Source organism: Hyaena hyaena, unplaced genomic scaffold (genome assembly GCF_003009895.1).
Source record: "Hyaena hyaena isolate Hyena2069 unplaced genomic scaffold, ASM300989v1 scaffold_292, whole genome shotgun sequence".
Classification (NCBI taxonomy): Eukaryota; Metazoa; Chordata; class Mammalia; order Carnivora; family Hyaenidae; genus Hyaena; species Hyaena hyaena.
This window is the reverse complement of record NW_024080924.1, coordinates 817,539-836,346: the sequence shown is the minus strand read 5'-3', so window position 1 is coordinate 836,346 and position 18,808 is coordinate 817,539. Positions and strand designations below refer to the sequence as shown.

Genomic DNA, 18,808 nt, shown 5'->3' with positions numbered 1-18,808 from the left:
AATCCCTCGCGTATTTTCTACTAAAAACGGGAAAGTTTTGCTTTTCATATTTCAATTCTAAAGCCACGTGAAATGGATTTCGTACATGAGATAGTTCCAACTTTATTTTTTTATTCCCACGTGAATAACCGATTGTCCCAGCACCATTTACTGAATAATGTATCCTTTTCCAGTCTTTTTAATGTCAGCTGTTGCAGGTAGGATTCCCTGGAAGACAAACGGGGAAGAGACTCCCACAGAGAAGACTTAGTGGGGAGAGATTTCTAGAACAATTCTGATAAGACAGTAAGGGAAGCAGGACGAGGCAGAAGGAGATGTAGCTGCAACAGAGGCGTCAGCTGATCACACACAGAGTTCTGAAGCTGGGCTGGCCCTCAGAGTTGTCCTGTACAAGGCAACAGAGCTGGGTTTCTGTATCCTCACACCCACACCAGCCATTGGGTGTGGCTACCCCTTAGGAATGGCTAGAAGCTCCGAAAAGTCAACTCCCTTGGGCAGGGGGTGAGGCTTAGGGAGCAAGTAACCGGTAAGCCATCAGCCAGCAACAAACACTCCCAGAAGCTAAGGAAACCAGGGTCTTGACCCAGATGGAAGGATCTAGGTGGCACACATGGTACCCACCACACAGCCTCTGTCATGTATCCTCTTTCTTTTTTAAAAAATTTTTAAAAATTTTACAGACTATATATATATATACATATATATAGTAAGAGAGAGAGACAGAGACAGAGCATGAGCAGGGACAGCAGAGAGAGGGAGACACAGAATCTGAAGCAGGCTCTAGGCTCTGAACTGTCAGCACAGAGCACAACGTGGGCCTCGAACCCGTGAACTGCGAGATCATGACCTGAGCCAAAGTCAGATGCCCAACCAACTGAACCACCCAGGCATCCCTTCAAGTACCCTCTTTCTAATTTTACTGGCTCCCTATTCTCTCTTTTTTTTTAAGTTTATTTATTTTTGAGAGAGAGAGAGAGAACAAGAGAGAAAGCGCACAAGCAGGTGATGGGCAGAGAGACAGGGAGACACAGAATCCAAAGCAGCCTCCAGCTGTCATCACAGAGCCTGATGTGGGGCTTGAACCCATAAACCATGAGAACATGATCTGAAGTCCGACACTAAACCAGCTGAGCTACCCAGACACCCCTGGCTCACTATTCTTTTGGAATCTCTTTCCTATGATATAATTTCCAGATAGATCTCCTTCCTGCAGCCTGCATATAATCCAATTTGTCAATAGCCCTCTTCAAATACATAGCAATAACTATATTCAAACCCCAGATATGTCAGACCATATGTAGTATAGTGGCACATTTACTCCCTTGATATGAATATCTATTACTAAAATAGCCTAGCTTTTTGTTTGAATCAGCCACATGACCCAACTGGCTCTGAATCATTATGTTGTCAACTAAAGCTGAAACACAAATCTCTTATGTCCTTTGCTTGTGAGGCAGATATTTTAATCTAAATGTAGAATGTTTCCAGTATCCTCTTGACTTTAATCTTATTACATTTAGCCTAGGAAGAATTTAACAAGCTTTGATTCTGTCATCTAACACCTCTTTCAACTTCAGTTTTTCTGTAAAGTTGATTAAGAATGTCAACAAGAAGGGTGCCTGGGTGGCTCAGTTAGTTTAAGCATCTGATTCTAGGTTTCAGGTCAGGTCATGATCTCTCAGTTCACGGGCCTGAGCTCCATGTTGGGCTCTGCACTGACAAAGCAGAGCTTGCTTGGGATCTCTCTCTCTCTCTCTCTCTCTCTCTCTCAAATTCAATAATTAAAAAAAGAGAGAATGCCAACAGGATATTGAAAAGAGGGCGCCTGGAAGAAGATATGAACAGACACTTCTCCAAAGAGGACATCCAGATGGCCAACAGGCACATGAAACGATGCTCAGCGTCCCTCATCATCAGGGAAATGCAGATCAAAACACACTGATCTACCTCATGCCGGTCAGAGTGGCTAAAATGAACAAATCAGAGAACTCTAGATGCTGGCGAAGATGTGGAGAAAAAGGCACCCTCCTACACTGTTGGTGGGAATGAAAACTGGTGCAGCCCCTCTGAAAAACAGTGTGAAAGTTCCACAAAAAATTAACAATAGAACTTCCCTATGACCCAGCAGTAGCACTGCTAGGAATATACCCAAGGGATCCAGGAGTGCTGGTGCATAGGGGCCCATGTACCCCAGTGTTCATAGCAGCACTCTCAACAATAGCCAAATCATGGAAAGAGCCTAAGTGTCCATCAACTGATGAATGGATCAAGAAGATGTGGTTTATCTATACAATGGAATACTATATGACAATGAGAAAGAATAAGTAAGGCAGAAAAGGACAGATACCATATGTTTGCACATATAGGAGGCTTAGGAGGAACTTAATAGAGGACCATTGGGGAGGAGAAGGGAAAAAATAGTTGGGGAGAGGGAGGGAGGCAAACCATGAAAGACTCTTGAATGCTGAGAACAAACTGAGGGCTGATGGGGGTGGGGAGAGGGGAAGGAGGGTGATGGGCATGGATGAGGGCACTTGTTGGAATGAGCACTGGCTGTTATATGGAAACCAACATGGCAATAAACTATTAAAAAAAGAAAAAGAAAAAGAGGGCACCTGGGTGGCTCAGTCGGTTGGTTAGGTTTTCAACTTTGGCTCAGGTCAAGATCTCACGTTTTGTGAGTTCGAGCCCCGCGTCGGGCTGTGTGTTGACAGCTTGGAGCCCAGAGCCTGCTTCAGATTCTGTGTTTCATTCTCTCTCTGTCCCTCCCCAACTTCTGCTCTGTCTCTCAAAAATAAATAAATGTAAAAAAAAAAGAAAGAAAGATATTGAAAACAAAAGGTGTGCTGAAGACAGTGGGAGGTGATGAGCCTTGTGACATGCCGGTGATACCCTTCTACATTTCAACACAAGTCAACTGATCAACTGTTTGCCCAGCTGCAGACCCAGCATGTTTTAATATAGTGGTTTTCTTTCTTTTTTTTTTTTTTAATGTTTTATTTACTTCTAGGAGAGAGAGAGAGAGCGCGTGAGCAGGGGAGGGTCAGAGAGAGAGGGAGTCACAGACTGAAACAGGCTCCAGGCTCTGAGCTGGCAGTCAGCACAGAGCCTGACATGGGGCTCAAACCCACAAACCGCGAGATCATGACCTAAGCGAAAGTCGGACGCTTAACCGACTAAGCCACCCAGGCGCCCCAATATAGTGGTTTTCTTCCTAGCCACCTGGGACAGTAAACATCGAATGATCCTTGACTCTTTTTTATCATTTTTTCCCTCAACTGAAAACCCAATCAGATTCATCTAGTTTTGAGGCCACAGCGATCTGGAATCTATCCCTTGTCACTACTGTCACCAACACCATTATAGACCTTCTTGATTCCTACCTCTGTTTTTAACTGATCATGTTCTCACTATTGCCAAACCTATTTCCCTTGAAATACAAAGTTGGTAAAGTTGTGACCTTTTACGATTTCCCCCAGATGGAAAAAGTGACAGTAAATAGTACTCTTGGGGGATAAGAACATAAATGCAGCTTGTCAGAATGTAGTCTGCAGACAATGTCCACTTATCTTTGGGACTCTCTGGCATAAAGACTATTGGACTCAGTAAGGATAACTCACAAGTGATTATTCTTTTTGAGGCTGCCAATTGTAATCACCAAAAAGTGTTATTAGTAACCTGCCGTTAAGTGTGAGAGTTGGAGAAGTGGTAGCTTACTCTGAGACACGTAGCTAAGAATTGACAGAAGTAGGGTATGAACTTGGGCTTCCTGATTTCAAAGCAGAGACTTCTTCCCCAATCTAGCTCAAGTGAATAGTTGTGTAAAGAATGGTCTCTTTCATGTGAAAAGGAAAAAACAAAAGCTTCAAAAGGCAGGTGAGTTCTGAAAGGGCAGCCTCCATATCTCTGAAAGGAAAACACTGTCCAAAGGACATAAGGAAGTGATTTTTCTCCAATAACACAGAGGCTAACAGTCAACAACTTCTGTGGCAAAGAGGCAAATGTTGTCCTGCAGGCTTTTGGTGAGATTAGTCATACATTAGCATACGGTTTCCAGGACACTTGCTCTTAAAGGAATTGGAAACACAGTAACAAAATAGTAGCACTGCTCTTCAGAATGAAGCTGCAGATGTGTGATTGTAATATTTTACTTAGTTGAAATCCTATGACTCCACCAATATTTGCTGATAACATGAAACTGATGATAAAAGCTATATACTGGCGGCCTAATGGACGCTTAAATACAATCTGGAGAAGTAGTATCTTGGACCGCATGGCAGGAGCTGGCACTTGGCAGGCATAGACAGATATTTGAAGACATCTGTATTGATGCCAGAATGGTTAATATGATTAATTGTAAAAAAAAAAAAAAAAAAAAAAAAGAAAAAGAAAAAAAGGTTGTAATCATAGCAACACATAGTTAAACAGGAAAATATTCAAGAATAGCCTCTACTTTCCTGTATTAGAGCAATGCACAGTAATTGGTTGGCAGAAGGCTAATAAAATTTAAAAGCTTGTTCATGTTTACAAGTGCATAGATCTTAATACCGGGTACATTCTATAATATTCAAAATCATTACAAAAATGGCGAGGATAATTCATCTATATCATTTTGCTCTAATAAAATATTTGTACTTAAAAGATTCTGAATTCATATAACATAGCTATACATTAGTATAATTATGTTTTCAATCTTAGTTTCCATGAAAGTGATTAAGCACAGACAGCTTGTCCCTGCCCCCAGAAATTCTGATTCAATAGATCTGAGGAATGGGGCCTGAGAAACAGCATTGTTTTTAAATGTTTTATTTATTTCTAGGAGCCAGAGAGAGAGACAGCGTGAGCAGGGGAGGGTCAGAGAGAGAAGGAGTCACAGACTGAAACAGGCTCCAGGTTCTGAGCTGGCAGTCAGCACAGAGCCCGACGCGGGGCTCAAACCCACGAACCGTGAGATCAAGACCTAAGCGAAAGTCGGACACTTAACAACTAAGCCACCCAGGCGCCCCTGAGAAACAGCATTTTAACAAGTCTCCAGTTGTGGCTAATAATGTTGCTTGTCCAGGAACCACACTTTGAAAACTGCTGTTCTGTACCACCCACCCTGATCTTCCCACTGGTTCCTATAATCACATAACATTTTGGCCATTGGTAAATCTCTTGTGCATGAAAAATAAAAATTCATTCCAGAATTAGTTATTGAGCCGCTATGTACATAACATATGCTGTAAGCTATATCAGATGTGCGTGATGCCATATATTAGAGATACAAAGATGAATAAAGCTTAGTCTCTGCATCCGTGGACTTTATATTCTAGACAGGCATGTAAATAAATAATCATGATGCAATGTGATAAACACCATGTGTAAAGCTTCCTGAGAGTAGAATGGAAGTGTTCATTCTACATTGAAGGGAATCAAAAGTCTTTATAATGGAGATAACAATTCTGACTTTTAAAAAACTGTTTATTTTGAAATAATTTTAGATTTACAGAAAAGTTAAAAATAGAGGTCCCTATATACCTTAAATTCAGCTTGCTGACATTACCCCGATGTTGACATTTTGCACATGCAAGGTCAAGATGGATGTTGAAGGGTGCCTAGGAATTTATTAAGGTATCCCATGTAAATAAATAATAGATGAATACAACCACTGAGACAGGCTATACTAATAATATCTAAACATTTCTGAGAATTATGTGGTAGACATGTGCAAGCCCTTTAAGCATAATATATCACTTAATCCTTACAACAAGCCAAAAGTAGTTAATATACTATCTAGTATGTGGATACTACTGTCACACCCCTTTTGATAAGGAAACTGAAGCAGTTGCCAATCTTCTAGTAGATAGTAGAACTGGGATTTGACCATAAAATGTTCACCTTTGGCACACATCCTCTTAACCAGTGTAGGATGATATATGATCCAGAAATGTAAATGAAAAGTCCATTGTGTATTCAGATTATGTTACATTAGGGTAAATTGTAGGCACAGGGTTCTGACAGTGGAAGCAAAAGACCAGACCAGAAAAGGACAAGAAAAGCCTAGCTAATGGAAGGATAGTGTGGTAGGCAGAATTCTAACATAGTCTCCTAGATTCTTGTTCCCTGGGGAATATGCTTAGAATAATCCCCTTTCCTTAAGTGAGGAGGGTAGAACCTGTGAAGACAATGGCATAGCATGTCCATGATTCACTTAAGTTGTGTGACAAAGGCAAAGGAATTCTGCAGATATAACTGAGGTCCCTGGTATTACCATACTGCTGTACTAGTTTGGGTCTTCAAATTCTCATGCCATTATCCATGTTTGTCCATTCCTTTCCAGGCCCTGACTTCTGCTTCCATTCTTAGAACCCTGCCCCATAACCCATTTTTTATGGATCCTGCTCTGCTAGGTAATAACAGGAGCCTTATGGGCAAATTGATATGCCTTAGTTTTGTGTGTAGCTTTTGGAAATCAATCACGCAGCCTCAATTTACGTTGGCATAATACACAACCATTCTAGCAATAGTGCTTTCTTTTGCACAGATTTCAAACTTCAGTGGTGGGTGTCAGGTACCCAGCAGGTGGGCCACACAGGACCCCCTGAATCACAGCTTAGAAGAGTCATAAGAAAGTGCCCAGCCTTCTACTTCACCAGCATGTTGGGTCGTAAAGGGTACATTGGTGCGAATGCACTGGTCTTTGTTCATGCATAACACAACATGGTTAATCTGTGACCAGCAAAATACATGAAATGGTAAGCCGACGCTGGTTTCCATTTCAGGTTGGGTCAATCGACTATCCCTCAGTGACTGGCTTTGAGAATAAAGTTAAGTCTCATTTTAATATTTAAAAAAGTTCTGTTCCGGTAAAATCAATCATGTTGTAAAGTTATTCCAATTAAAAGAAGAGGTTTTTTGTTCACAAAAACACTTGGTTTTGTGAAGTGTTTCACAAATTTAATTTCATTTCATTCCCATCCTCTGGGTACATTCTGATTCCTAAATCTACGCCGAGATTAATAGTTTTAAGGTTACTTTCAAAATAAAGAATCATCTATGAAAATACATGATGGTCATCACGTAGTATGGTATAAAACCATTTCCATTCTGTTTAACATAAGACAAATAGGAAAAATTTGCCCCTGTTACCAGTTTGCAAGCCATGTTTTCTCATCATTTATCCACTCTTTCTCACTTTCCTTCTTTCCTTCCTTCCTACAAAAACATTCATTGAATCCATGCCCTGTGTCAGTTACTGAATCTGACTGCAGGTAAATAATGATGAATGGAACACCTTTCCTGTCCTTGAGGAGGCCGTTTGTTGTTGTTTCCTGTCATGTCGTGCGTGCTCCCACAGCACCTGGAGGAGGGGCACTTCATCCATAAGTTTGTTATACTCTATTGTGTAGACCGTGCCTTTAACATCTTAAGTTAATTTTAGTAAAATTCCCCTTTAAATTTTCACAGTGCCTTTTTCTTGTAGCACCCTCTCCCTACATTCCACGCATGAGTCCAGGGGGTTGGGTCAAAGAGTCTAGAGGACCTATGTTATGCTATTTTTGGTGCTGCCCCTCCCCCTGAGGCGGGTACCCTTCTCATGTGCCTCAAATCCTGCTTTCCTTACGATGAGCCCTGCCCTGTGACCATCCTCTGAGCACTCAAGCAAAAGCCTCTTGACAGTCCTAACCATCTAATCACCCAGACATGCCTAGACCTATGTCTGAATCCCAGGGAGACTACACTTATGCTCAAGCTGCACATGTTATTTACTCTCCACAATTCCTCTGGGCTAACCTGGCAACCAACAGCTTTAATCAGCCACAGGATTATTTTTGGGTTCTCCCTCCAAGTGCATAATTCAACCTCAAAACTTTAACTTGGATTTAAAACAAACAAGCAAAAAACCTGTATCATAACATTTTAGGAAAAATATTTGAAACCCAGACGATCCAACTTACTACCTCATCATGGATGAAACTCTGTTGCGTGAGTCACGAAGATCTGAATCACAATGTCCAAAGCCGCCCCCTCCACCCCACTTGCATACTGTGAAATCCGGTGTTTTCTCAGGCTCTTCCTCCCCAGCTATGCCCTCCAGGGGCCCCACAAGATCTCTGTGCTCAAGGCCTGGCTGCTCCTGCCACTCTCTGCCCTGTGGCTCTGTCACTCTCTGCCCTTGGGTTTCTAGCAACCTCTTCCAGACTACTGAAGCTGGCTCAGTAAGAAAGTTCCTGCCTGTCTGGAATAGCAACTCCACGCTGCAAGAGGGCTGGGCTTCCCGTGACAAAGTTACTCCTCCCCTTCATGCCAGAGACCCTCCTCCCCGGTGTACAGGGGCATTTGTAGGAAGACCGGAAATGTCTATGCACACAGTTTGGGCCCAGACTTACTGTCTCATGATGCTTCTTCTCCTTCCACCGTGACTGTTCTTCACTATTGCTCAATATCTTTTAAGGACCCCACAGTTGCTCTAAATCCTATAAATGTGTGAATCCCAATTCTAACCTACTTCCAAGTTCTTTCCTGTAAGGCTCTGGGGGGCATATAGAAAGCATCTGGGTCAACGTACTGGAACAATCCATGGCTGTGGTAAAAAAAACTCGCAGGGCCTCCTGTTAAGAGTGAAGAAACTCCAAACATGCCATGGCAGGAGGCTGAGCTACCAGGGCACACAGAAAACCTCCAGGAGGATGGTATGGCCTACTATCACAGGCCAGAGGCCACAAAAATTTACTAAGTACTATGGTTGCATCAGCATTTAAGAACAATCTAACAGGAGTTGCTGTCCTTGTAAGTGATCAGAAAGTAGATAAAGTAAAATAGGCAGTAGCAATCATTTCCCTGATGAGAACTACCGACAGGAAGAAAGTAGGCCCAGGAGGTGCCTACTATTTTCAAAAAGCAGCCTCTCCCAGAAGAGTCCATAAGGAATAAAACAAAACAGACACCTGCGAAATTCAGTACTTTGCTTTACCAATTTGATAAAACACTTTTGATACAGTTACTACCTTAAAAGCTTGTGTTTGTTTGTATGGTTCTTGTTCTGTTTTGTTTTGTTTTTAATGCCCTAACCAATAATGCTATGAGGGAGAATGGCTGAATTACGTGACCAAATAAAAGTATGTATTTATTTCAAAAAATGTTTTTCTTTTTTAGAGTTTTCAGTGGCTATTACTTTTAATCACAGTATTAATTCTGTCATTTCTATATGTCTTTAGAATTGCATTAGATGGATGTGTGTGGCTGGGGACTACAGATTGTCAGCCTTGCCTTAAATCTTGTGCTCTAAATCCAAGAATAGAAAAGAAACAAGTGAAAAACAATTCAATAGAAGATACTATCCACAAAACATAATTGGATATTAATCTGGGGAAAAAAATTCACATACATAGAGCTGGTTCAGGATTTTAAAACATTAAATCTTGGTCCTGGTCCTGGCTTTTGAAACACACTATCTTTTGAAAAACAGAATTTGAAAAGAAAGAAAGAAAGAAAGAAAGAAAGAAAGAAAGAAAGAAAGAAAGAAAGAGAAAGAAAGAAAAAGAAAGAAAGAAAGAAAGAAAGAAAGAAAGAAAGAAAGAAAGAGAGAGAGAGAAAGAAAAACAGAATTTTAATGAGAGAAACACCTATCACTTATCTGACATGGAAATTCACTTCAAAATACAAATTGTTCACTGGTAGAAAATCTATTTCATATTTCATATGCTAATGAGCCTATCTTAATTTGCAATAATTGAGATAGATATTTTTAAATTCTTGTTGTGCTTTTCACAAAAAGCAACCAAACACAAAGTGATATCAATCACTGTTAAGCACGAGAGCTTTGCTTTTAAAACCCAGATAAGGTTTTCTAAATCCGTGGACTGAAACCTGTATCACCAGATCTTCTAATTCTTTTACTTCCTCTATTTTTGAATGTTTAACAATAAAACAGTCAACCTACTTAAATTTAGAGGTATGAAGGTCATATGACAAAGAAATGAAAGATGCAATTACCATTTATTACCAAGATAACTGCTTGTTTTGTACCAAACATCCACCATACATTCTTCATTATCTTCTTGCTCATTTATTTTTTTTTAACAAATAGTTTATTGTCAAGTTGGTTTCCATATAACACCCAGTGCTCATCCCTACAAGTGCCCTCCTCCATGCACATCTCCCCCCCCACACACATACACACACCCATCAGTCCTCAGGTTGTTCTCAGTATTCAAGAGTCTTTCATGGTTTGCCTCTCTCCCTCTCCCCCGCTATTTCACCCTTCTTCTCCTCCATGGTCCTCCATTAAGTTCCTCCTAATCCTCCTATACGTGCAATCATATGGCATTTGTCCTTCTCTGCCTGACTTATTTCGCTCAGCATTAACACCCTCAAGATCCATCCATGTTGCTACACATGGCCAGATTTCATTCTTTCTCATTGCCATGTAGTATTCCATGGTATAGATAAACCACATCTTCTTGATCCATTCGTCTGTTGATGGACACTTAAGCTCTTTCCAAAAATAGTTTTGGCTATTGTTGAGAGTGCTGCTATGAACATTGGGGTACATGTGCTCCTATGCATCAGCACTCCTGGATCCCTTGGGTAAATTCCTAGCAGTGCTATTGCTGGGTCATAGGGGAGTTCTATTGTTAACTTTTTGAGGAACCTCCACACTGTTTTCCAGAGAGGCTGCACCAGTTTACATTCCCACCAACAGTGTAGGAGGGTGCCCGTTTCTCCACATCTTTGCCAGCATCTAGAGTTCTCTGATTTGCTCATTTTAGCCACTCTGACTGGCGTGAGGTGATATCTCAGTGTGGTTTTGATTTGTATTTCCCTGATGAGGGATGCGGAGCATCGTTTCATGTGCCTGTTGACCATCTGGATGTCCTCTTTGGAGAAGTGTCTGTTCATATCTTCTGCCCATTTCTTCACTGGGTTGTTTGTTTTTCGAGTGTGGAGTTTGGTGAGTTCCTTATAGATTCTGGATATTAACCCTTTATCTGATACGTCATTTGCATCTTGTTGCTCATTTAAAATACCATTCTGTCTTCCTGCACACTTCTTGGTCTTCACCTATCTGCATCATCGTCTTCCATTTGCCCCTCGAGATCCACTCTCTTTCCTTCCCCACCTGCTCTTAGCCCTGGAAGGCTGACCTTACAGACCACATCCATCAGCTCCCTTACACTCTGCCTTCTAGTTGGTTCAGTTAGAGGTTTCCATGCAGAAGATCAAAGGACAGAATGACCAGGGTACTCACTCCCACAACTTCCTCTCTGCAAGGTGCCTCTACTAGAGGCCACTGCTGCTGCCATGTGTTCCCCTTTGTTAAGTTCCCCTGTCTGGGTTCCAGTGACCACTGCTTCCCTTGCTCACAACCTCAGGCCTGGGGGTATCTATTCCCTATCAGGACCTTTTCTAGCAAGGCCTTCATAAAGCTCTTTCTTCTCTTGGTTTCTGGGTAATGCGCTGTCCCCACCTAATCCTCCCTGCCTGATTATACCTCTGTGGGCACTGCATTCCCAGCTCTCTAGTGAACTGCATTTCCCTGAGTAGCAATGTAATCTCAGTACTGAGCTTCCCAGGCCATTAAAGGATATGGGGAAAATACAGGAAAGGGTGGTTTAGCTATAATCCTACCACACACACATAACCACTCTAGGTGCATTTGTTTTCCTCTTTAAAAAGTAGTTAATTTTTTTTTAGTATTTATTTTTGAGAGCTAGAGAGAAAGAGAGAGAGCATGAGCAGGGGAGAGAGAGGGAGACAGAAGATCTGAAGCCAGCTCTGCGATGGCAGCAGAGAGCCCAGTGCAGGCCTCAGACTCATGAAATGTGAGATGATCTGAGCCAAAGTCAGATCCTTAACTGACTGAGCCACCCAGGTCCCCCTCTTTAGAAGGTAGCTAAATCACTCTTTAAAAGGAGTAGGTATATCAATGAAATAGGAGAAAGGGATTAAAAGGCACAAACTTAGAGTTATAAAATGCATAAGTCATGGGAATAAAAAGTACAGCATAGGGAATACAATCAATAATATTATAATAATGTTGTATGACAGCAGACAGTAACTAAACACCTGAAACTGATATAACATATATGTCCACTATACTTCAATAAATAAAAGATAACCATCTTAAAAGTATTTAAATCACTCCTTAAAAACCATAAAAGTGATATGTTTACTGCAACCAGTGATATAATGTAAAAATATATAAAGAAAGGAAGTTATAGGGGGTGGTTCAGTCGGTTAAGTGTCTGACTTTGGCTCAAGTCATGATCTCATGGTTCGTGGGTTCAAGCCCCACATACTTTGGATTCTGTGTTTTACTCTCTCTCTGCCCCTCCATGGCTCGTGCTCTTTCTCTGTCTCTCAAAAATAAATGTTAAAAAATTTTTAAAAGTAATTTATGCTCTTCCCCAATGCTTCTGGATCCTTCCCCTTTACTTCATTTCCCACCTTCCTCCTGCTTTATCCCCAGATAAAGAATGGCATTCTGGTCAGTCTTTTTCTACACCTGTCTCCATTATATTCAAGCTCATACCAAACATATATACACTCATATGTAGTGTATACCTTTACAAAAACTGCAAGGATGCTACACATTACCTTGCAACTTGCTAGATACAGATTTAGTTCAACACTTTGAACAGCCTTATAATACTATATAGTAGAAATGTACTAGAATTTATTTAACCATTTCTCTACTGATGGACACTCAAAATCTTTCAACTATTTTTTACCACTACAAACAATGCTATGGTAAGCACCCTTATGCATGCATATATATATATATATATATATGCATATATATATATTTACTAGTGTATCTATGTATGTATGTAAACCAAATTCCAAATTGCAGGGTTGCTAGGTCAAAATTACCTAGAGTTTCAAATGCCACCCCCTTACTTTCTTAAAAGTATATAGCAATGTATTTCTTATTTAATTCTTATATTTGTTTTATATGGGTATGATATGGTATATGTAATTTCTGAATCTTATTTTCTCTCTTAACGTGAATTACAGTTAGCTTTCTATGTGCTATATACTTTCTGCAGTATTCTTAAATGGTTGTATATGCCCACTGTTATGAAGTGTCTTTACATTTTGATTGGAATTGTATCAAACCTTAGTATTAGTGTAGGAAAAATTTATATCCACTCCCTGTAATATACATTTAGAGAGAAAAAAGTTTTGAAAGTAGCATTAGATATTAAAAAAATCTATTCCAAGTGTGCATCTCAACTCTTAATCAGTTGACATGAACTACGTCTTTTGATGGGCACCAGAATCGATCAAGTGACTCACAATATCAAGAAGAGCTACGCCCGGGGCATCTGCTTCTACCAGCGCCTCAGTGACTTCAATCAGTAGACAAAGATCATGAGATTGCCAAGAAGCACAGAGAAACACTGGGCATTTTCCTAAGTGTGGTGAGCCAAATTCCATGTGATTCTTCTGGCATTAAAAAGGGTCTGTTCCAGATCAAAGGTAGAAAGAAAGCCATCAAAACAGAAATGAATCCCAGCCTCAAGGATACCACTGTGTAGGTTAGCATCACTAGAGTCCCTCAGGGTTTGAGAAAATACCACATTCCACAAAGGCTTGGGAACATTCTGCAGCAGTTTCCATCCCCACATAAAATACTATGAAACCAATTCTAAAGGGGGAGTGGGGAGAAGGCAGTGTGTGTGTTGGGGAGAGGGCGTAAGAAGGCAAATCTGGCCACCCTTCGCTGTTAGTATATTCTCTATTTGATCATATCACCACCCGACAAGAAATTCCTGTGTGTAGCCCTTGGAATGAAGAATTAAGAAAACTGCAAAGCAAATAGGAGATAGACCAGTAGCCTCTGTTGATGCCTTTATGCTATTTCCTCTGTGGATGGTAATACTGGCTTTAACTCTTAGTCCTGTGAGAAGGAGAAGCAGATTCCACTCTTTTCCAAGAATTACTACATGCCCATAACACTAAAGAGTCTTCCAACTGGAAACAGATCTGATTACTTTTGCCAGACTTAATCTCTTACTTGAGCAGTTAATGAGAGCTTTCAATAATCTTAATCACATCACTTCAATAAAATACCTAGATGTTATTTCCACAGGAAATAAATGTCCACAGACCATAAACTCAACCTGGTTAATAGCTAACATGGGAGACAGGAGGGAGTTGGACTCAGATAAAGGCTGCTGTGCAGTGATAGTAAATGAATTATGCCCCTCTGCCCCTCCACCCCCCATCAGGGCTGCTGGGGACTGTCTGAGGCCTCTGCTGGGAAGGAGTGACAGGGGAAACAAAGTGAAAGGCAGCTGGAAGCAGGAAAATTCTCCCACATATGGGTCCACAAGCAGCAGAATGTCACTGAAGGATCCAGAATATGAAGAGAACTCATGGCCACAGAAAGGGAGAATTCAAGGGAAAAGGCCGCAGGAACACAGGAGATAAATCAAAAACCCACTATCTGAAGAACTCCCAGGGACGATGACAAGAAACAATATTTGGAGGCCCCAAAGGAAGGTCCCGGCAGAAGGGAAGTCACCCACACCAGAAGAAACAGTCTCAGCCACTCCTATTCTCCTCCTTTCTAATTCCTTATTTTATAAGGTTAGAAGAACCTTATTATGATTCTAAGGACTGGCTCCTGAAAGTGCTATGAAAGACTGGGGCCAAAGTAAAGGATATAGTTCTGAGCAATTGTATAGAGAGGCCAAGGAAGGTGTGACCATCCACTGAACTTACTCCTTAGTGGGCTCATGGTCAGTCACCATAGAAACTGTGTCTGCCTTGACCCAGATACAAGGGAGTTGTTATAATATTTTTCATACAGAAAGTAGGCAACAAAATAAAAAGATAATTCTTAATCAGGAAAAAAAGATTTACTGAAGCTCAACATATTTAATGCCCAGTTTCTGGATGAGGGACGCACACAATCCTAGAATTTGGTGAGATTTCTTAAAAAGAACCTTTAGAATTGAAACAGCTATTCCATGTCCGAGCCTCCAGAAGTCACTCATCTAATAAGTGCAGAGACTTCCAAAGTCTCCAGCATCTATACGGAGAAAGATTTTTCATCACTAGGGTTCCATGATACGTGATATAAAATCTGTAATTATATGACTTTCCTGGTGAAGCAGATTGGTTACATCATGAAAGTAGCAAGACTTCTCAAACCAAGATCAACATATCACAAAAGCAAGATTAAACGAATTTACACCGTGTTTATAAAGAACCACCCCTGTATCAATGACTTTTAGAGAAATTTTTTAAATGTCAAGGGTCAAATGAACAGAAAGCTATTGAAATTCCTCCTTCTTAGATAGACATTTTTATCTCAAAAATTGTGCATGAAGTTTTCTGTAACCTCGAAGAGACCATGTATCGTATTACGACCCATTCCCTAGACAAAGCGATGACCAGATGCTGTGGGAGGACTCCCCCATCCCTACCCCCGAAAAGACTCCGTCACCTGCACAGCGGCACATGAAACCCTGAGCCCTCAGCCACATTGGCCTGGACAAATAAATCTAAGAAATACTGGAGTGGTGCTTTTTATACACTGTCTTTTCTTGGTCTTATTGAATCCGCTTATAGAACCCCCAAAATTATTTCACGTAAAATTTTAAATCACATTAAACACACAAGCCAGACTAGCTCTTTAGGAACCACAAGTAAAACATAATAGTAAAATATACCATAGGTAAAATAGAATACACATTACTTCACACCTGTTTGGGAAATAAAGAGTTACAGGAAACAAAGAAAGAAAATCCGAACTAAGTTTCTTCAAGAGAGTCTGAATTCATCCCTCTTCTAGTACAAAAGAAAGTTTCTGTCATAAAGTAATGATGCTTATAAAACTGATTATTAAAAAACAAAAACGAAAAGCTTCTTACAACAGACACACCGTGCTTTTGCCCTTCTCCTAAGAGAATCCCCACAAACCCAAGCTACTCCAGCAGCATGAACAGCAGAATTTAGGTCAAGGGGCCAATTACCCAGTGTAGGCATCAGAGGCAGAGACAAGTTGCTACTTCTTTCTGCTTGCCCCTGCTTCCTTTGAGTGTCCTGCATTAAGCAACCATGGAGGCAGTTTAGAATAGGCAAAAATAAAGTATTTTTAAAACACGTTTACAAAGTACTGTTTCTGGGAGCCACTTAGATCCCTGACCCTGTAAGCCAGCACCAGCCACACCAGCTCCACACTCTCCTGTGTCGCTCCCACTTTTCTTGCCTCAAAGTGAACTCACAGACCTGGGAGTCTAGGATGGCTGTTAAGTACCCAGGCTCTGAAGAGCACAGGCAGATGTGCACTCTTACAGTTTGAGAGCCGCTGGAGAACAGATGTAAAGTATCTCACACGGGGACTTACCTGGAGGTGACTGGTACTGGGGCCGAGCTGTGGTCTTTCCGGGCCTCGAGCTCTTTTCCAAAGGTTCCCCAGACACCAACCGAGGTTGGCCTGCTCCGAGGGAGGTCGAGCTGTCTCCTTTGGTCTCCGTGACCTGTGCAGAGGATGGTGGCTCCAAGGTGTCAGCAGAGGAGGACCCAGAGAAAGTACTGCTCTTTCTGTCAGGAGAGTCATTGAGAGCGGCTTCCCCCTCACCAGGCGACGGCAGCTGGAGGACCCTGTGCTGAGGGCTGGGAAGCCTTGGGGAAGGAGCCGAGGGAACAGGTGACATCCGTGTGTGTGCACAGCACACTGAGGATGAATTATTAAGTGGCATGCTGAGCGCTGCCAGGGCTGGGGGGGACGGCCTCTTCTCATCGCCTCTGGGTTGTGACCACGCAGGGCCTACACTGGGGGGCGGATCCAGAAACAAGGTTTTGTGACCCCTCAGAGGCAGCCCAGCTTGCTTCTTGCTTCTGGTTTCTGGGAGGCTGTGGGTGGCTGGCGAGCTTGAGGGGAAGCCCAGCCTTTTCCCCTCGGTGGCATCATCCACCTTCTCACTCTCTATCACTTTCAGCAGGACCTTGTTCACAGCCCCCTCGGTGCTGGCTGGGGTACATTCCCTGTCGAACGACTGCAGTAACCTGGCCCCGTGCTGCTCCGTGCCCGGCCACTTGGAACCCTGAGTCCCAGCCTCAGCTCCTGGGATGGTGAACAAATCTGCTCTGGGTATAAACTCAGCCTGAGCTTCTGGACAAATGGCAAAGCTTTTCTCACCCTCAAGGTGCGTTTTAACTACTCTTTGCACCTGAGGGGACAGGTCCTGGACTTTGGCCACCACTTTGGAAACAGGCTTCTTCCTGCACGCATGCTCACCAGACTTCTCTCTCCGGCCCTTTTCTGCCTCTGGATGCTTCTCAGGGTCTTCATGACGTTCAGACAAATCTGTTTGCTGGTGCGCCAGCCGGCGTGGGCCTCTCTTTGGTGCTCTAGCACCACTGTCATCTCCTGGCTCTGTGGAGCTGCAGTCGGGGGGCAGCCCTCCTCTTCCAAGCCCAGTGTCCTCAGAAGTCTTCCTGAAGCTCCCGCTGGCATGCAGTGCACTGGGCATCTCTGGGGGACAGCTCTCTCTCCACTGTAGGGAAGACATAAATGTTCCACTTGGGAGCAAGTTGCCTCTCTCCTCTAGAAGCCAAAGATTAGGCCTTGCTCTAGAAATAGGGAGGGAGTTACTGGAACAGATTTGGTCTTTCCCCATCTGAGGAGCTGATTCCTGGACCCCACGCCCTTTTCTTCTTGTCCTCTTCTGTGGAAGCACCTGAAAGTTTCCTCTCCTTCCACCAAACCTCCGGGGCTTCTTGTTCCCATGGGCACTCCTCTTATTGAGACAGCCCACGGGGGGCTCACCTGGCCAGCCGCCAGCACTCTGGAAACAGTCGTCCTCTGGTGCCAGGCTCACGGACAGCTCCGGTAGCTTCCCCTCCTGGTTCCCCATCGTAATCCCCAGGATGTGGTCTGAGCTCAGCAGGTTGGCCAGAAGTCTCTCCCTCTCTGCTGTGAGTTTGTACAGCTCAGTTAAAATGTCTTTTGTGGGGGTTTGCTTGAAAAATATGTCGCCTGGATGTTCATTCGGCTGCAGGCTGAGGCTGATGACGTCTGACCCCTCCCTGACTTGGTAGCAGTTATGAAACCCTTTATTGGATCTGTCTAGAGTTACAGTGCCCTTGTATGAAAATCCTCTGACTTCCCCCCTTGGAAGATAGAAGCTGATGTAGCAGACTTCAGTAATGGGCTTGCGCAATTGGAGGGTGCAGTGAGTGCCTTCCATTATGCCTACCTAATTATTCATGCCTTGGAGATGCTGGTCTGTGGTCAGGCTTCCCAGGCTCCGGTGGTGGGGCATGTGATGGTGGCTAGGCAGGGAAAGCAGCTGACAGTCATCTCCAGCAACAAGACTGCCTGGTAGAAGAAGAGGGGAAAAAAGCAGCTTGTGTAACGGAGTGCATAAATCACAAACCAACACCAATCAAAGTACAGCCATGACTTAGCCTTCCTCTCTAGCTAGCCTCAACCAACTCAACTCACACCAACCAGAAAACTGACTGCAACCTCTTCCCCACTCCCATCCCACGCTGTACCAGAGCCTTTCTACAGCTGAGGGTTGGGAGAGTGCCCTAATTTCAGCCCTAAGACGAAAGTTGCTTTTCCCCACAAGGGAAATCACAATAAACCCTAGAGCAGGTCTGCCAACTTCTCTAGGCTTCAGTTTACGTTATTCTATTAAACACAGCTAATAGAACTCCCAGAAATCCCATGGAAAGGGGACTTTGAGATCCTTAGAAAACATAGCCATTTTAAGAATTCGTGCTGGGAATATTACTTTCCAAAAACGAGTCAAGCTTTTTTATCTCCAAAAAACACCTGCTAACATTTGAGATTAATTAT

At 42.6% G+C, this 18,808-nt stretch overlaps 1 protein-coding gene across 2 annotated transcripts in view; it reads right to left on the bottom strand.

Moving 5' to 3' along the window:
* The window catches only part of FMN1 (formin 1), a 394,055-nt gene extending 375,864 nt beyond the window's left edge, over window positions 1-18,191 (bottom strand). For both annotated transcript variants that reach the window (XM_039247265.1, XM_039247267.1), the window contains exon 1: window positions 16,346-18,191. In XM_039247265.1, coding sequence (XP_039103196.1) covers window positions 16,346-18,191 — 1,846 coding nt within the window. The remainder of the gene's footprint in view (window positions 1-16,345) is intronic.
* Between the last annotated feature and the right edge of the window lie 617 nt (window positions 18,192-18,808).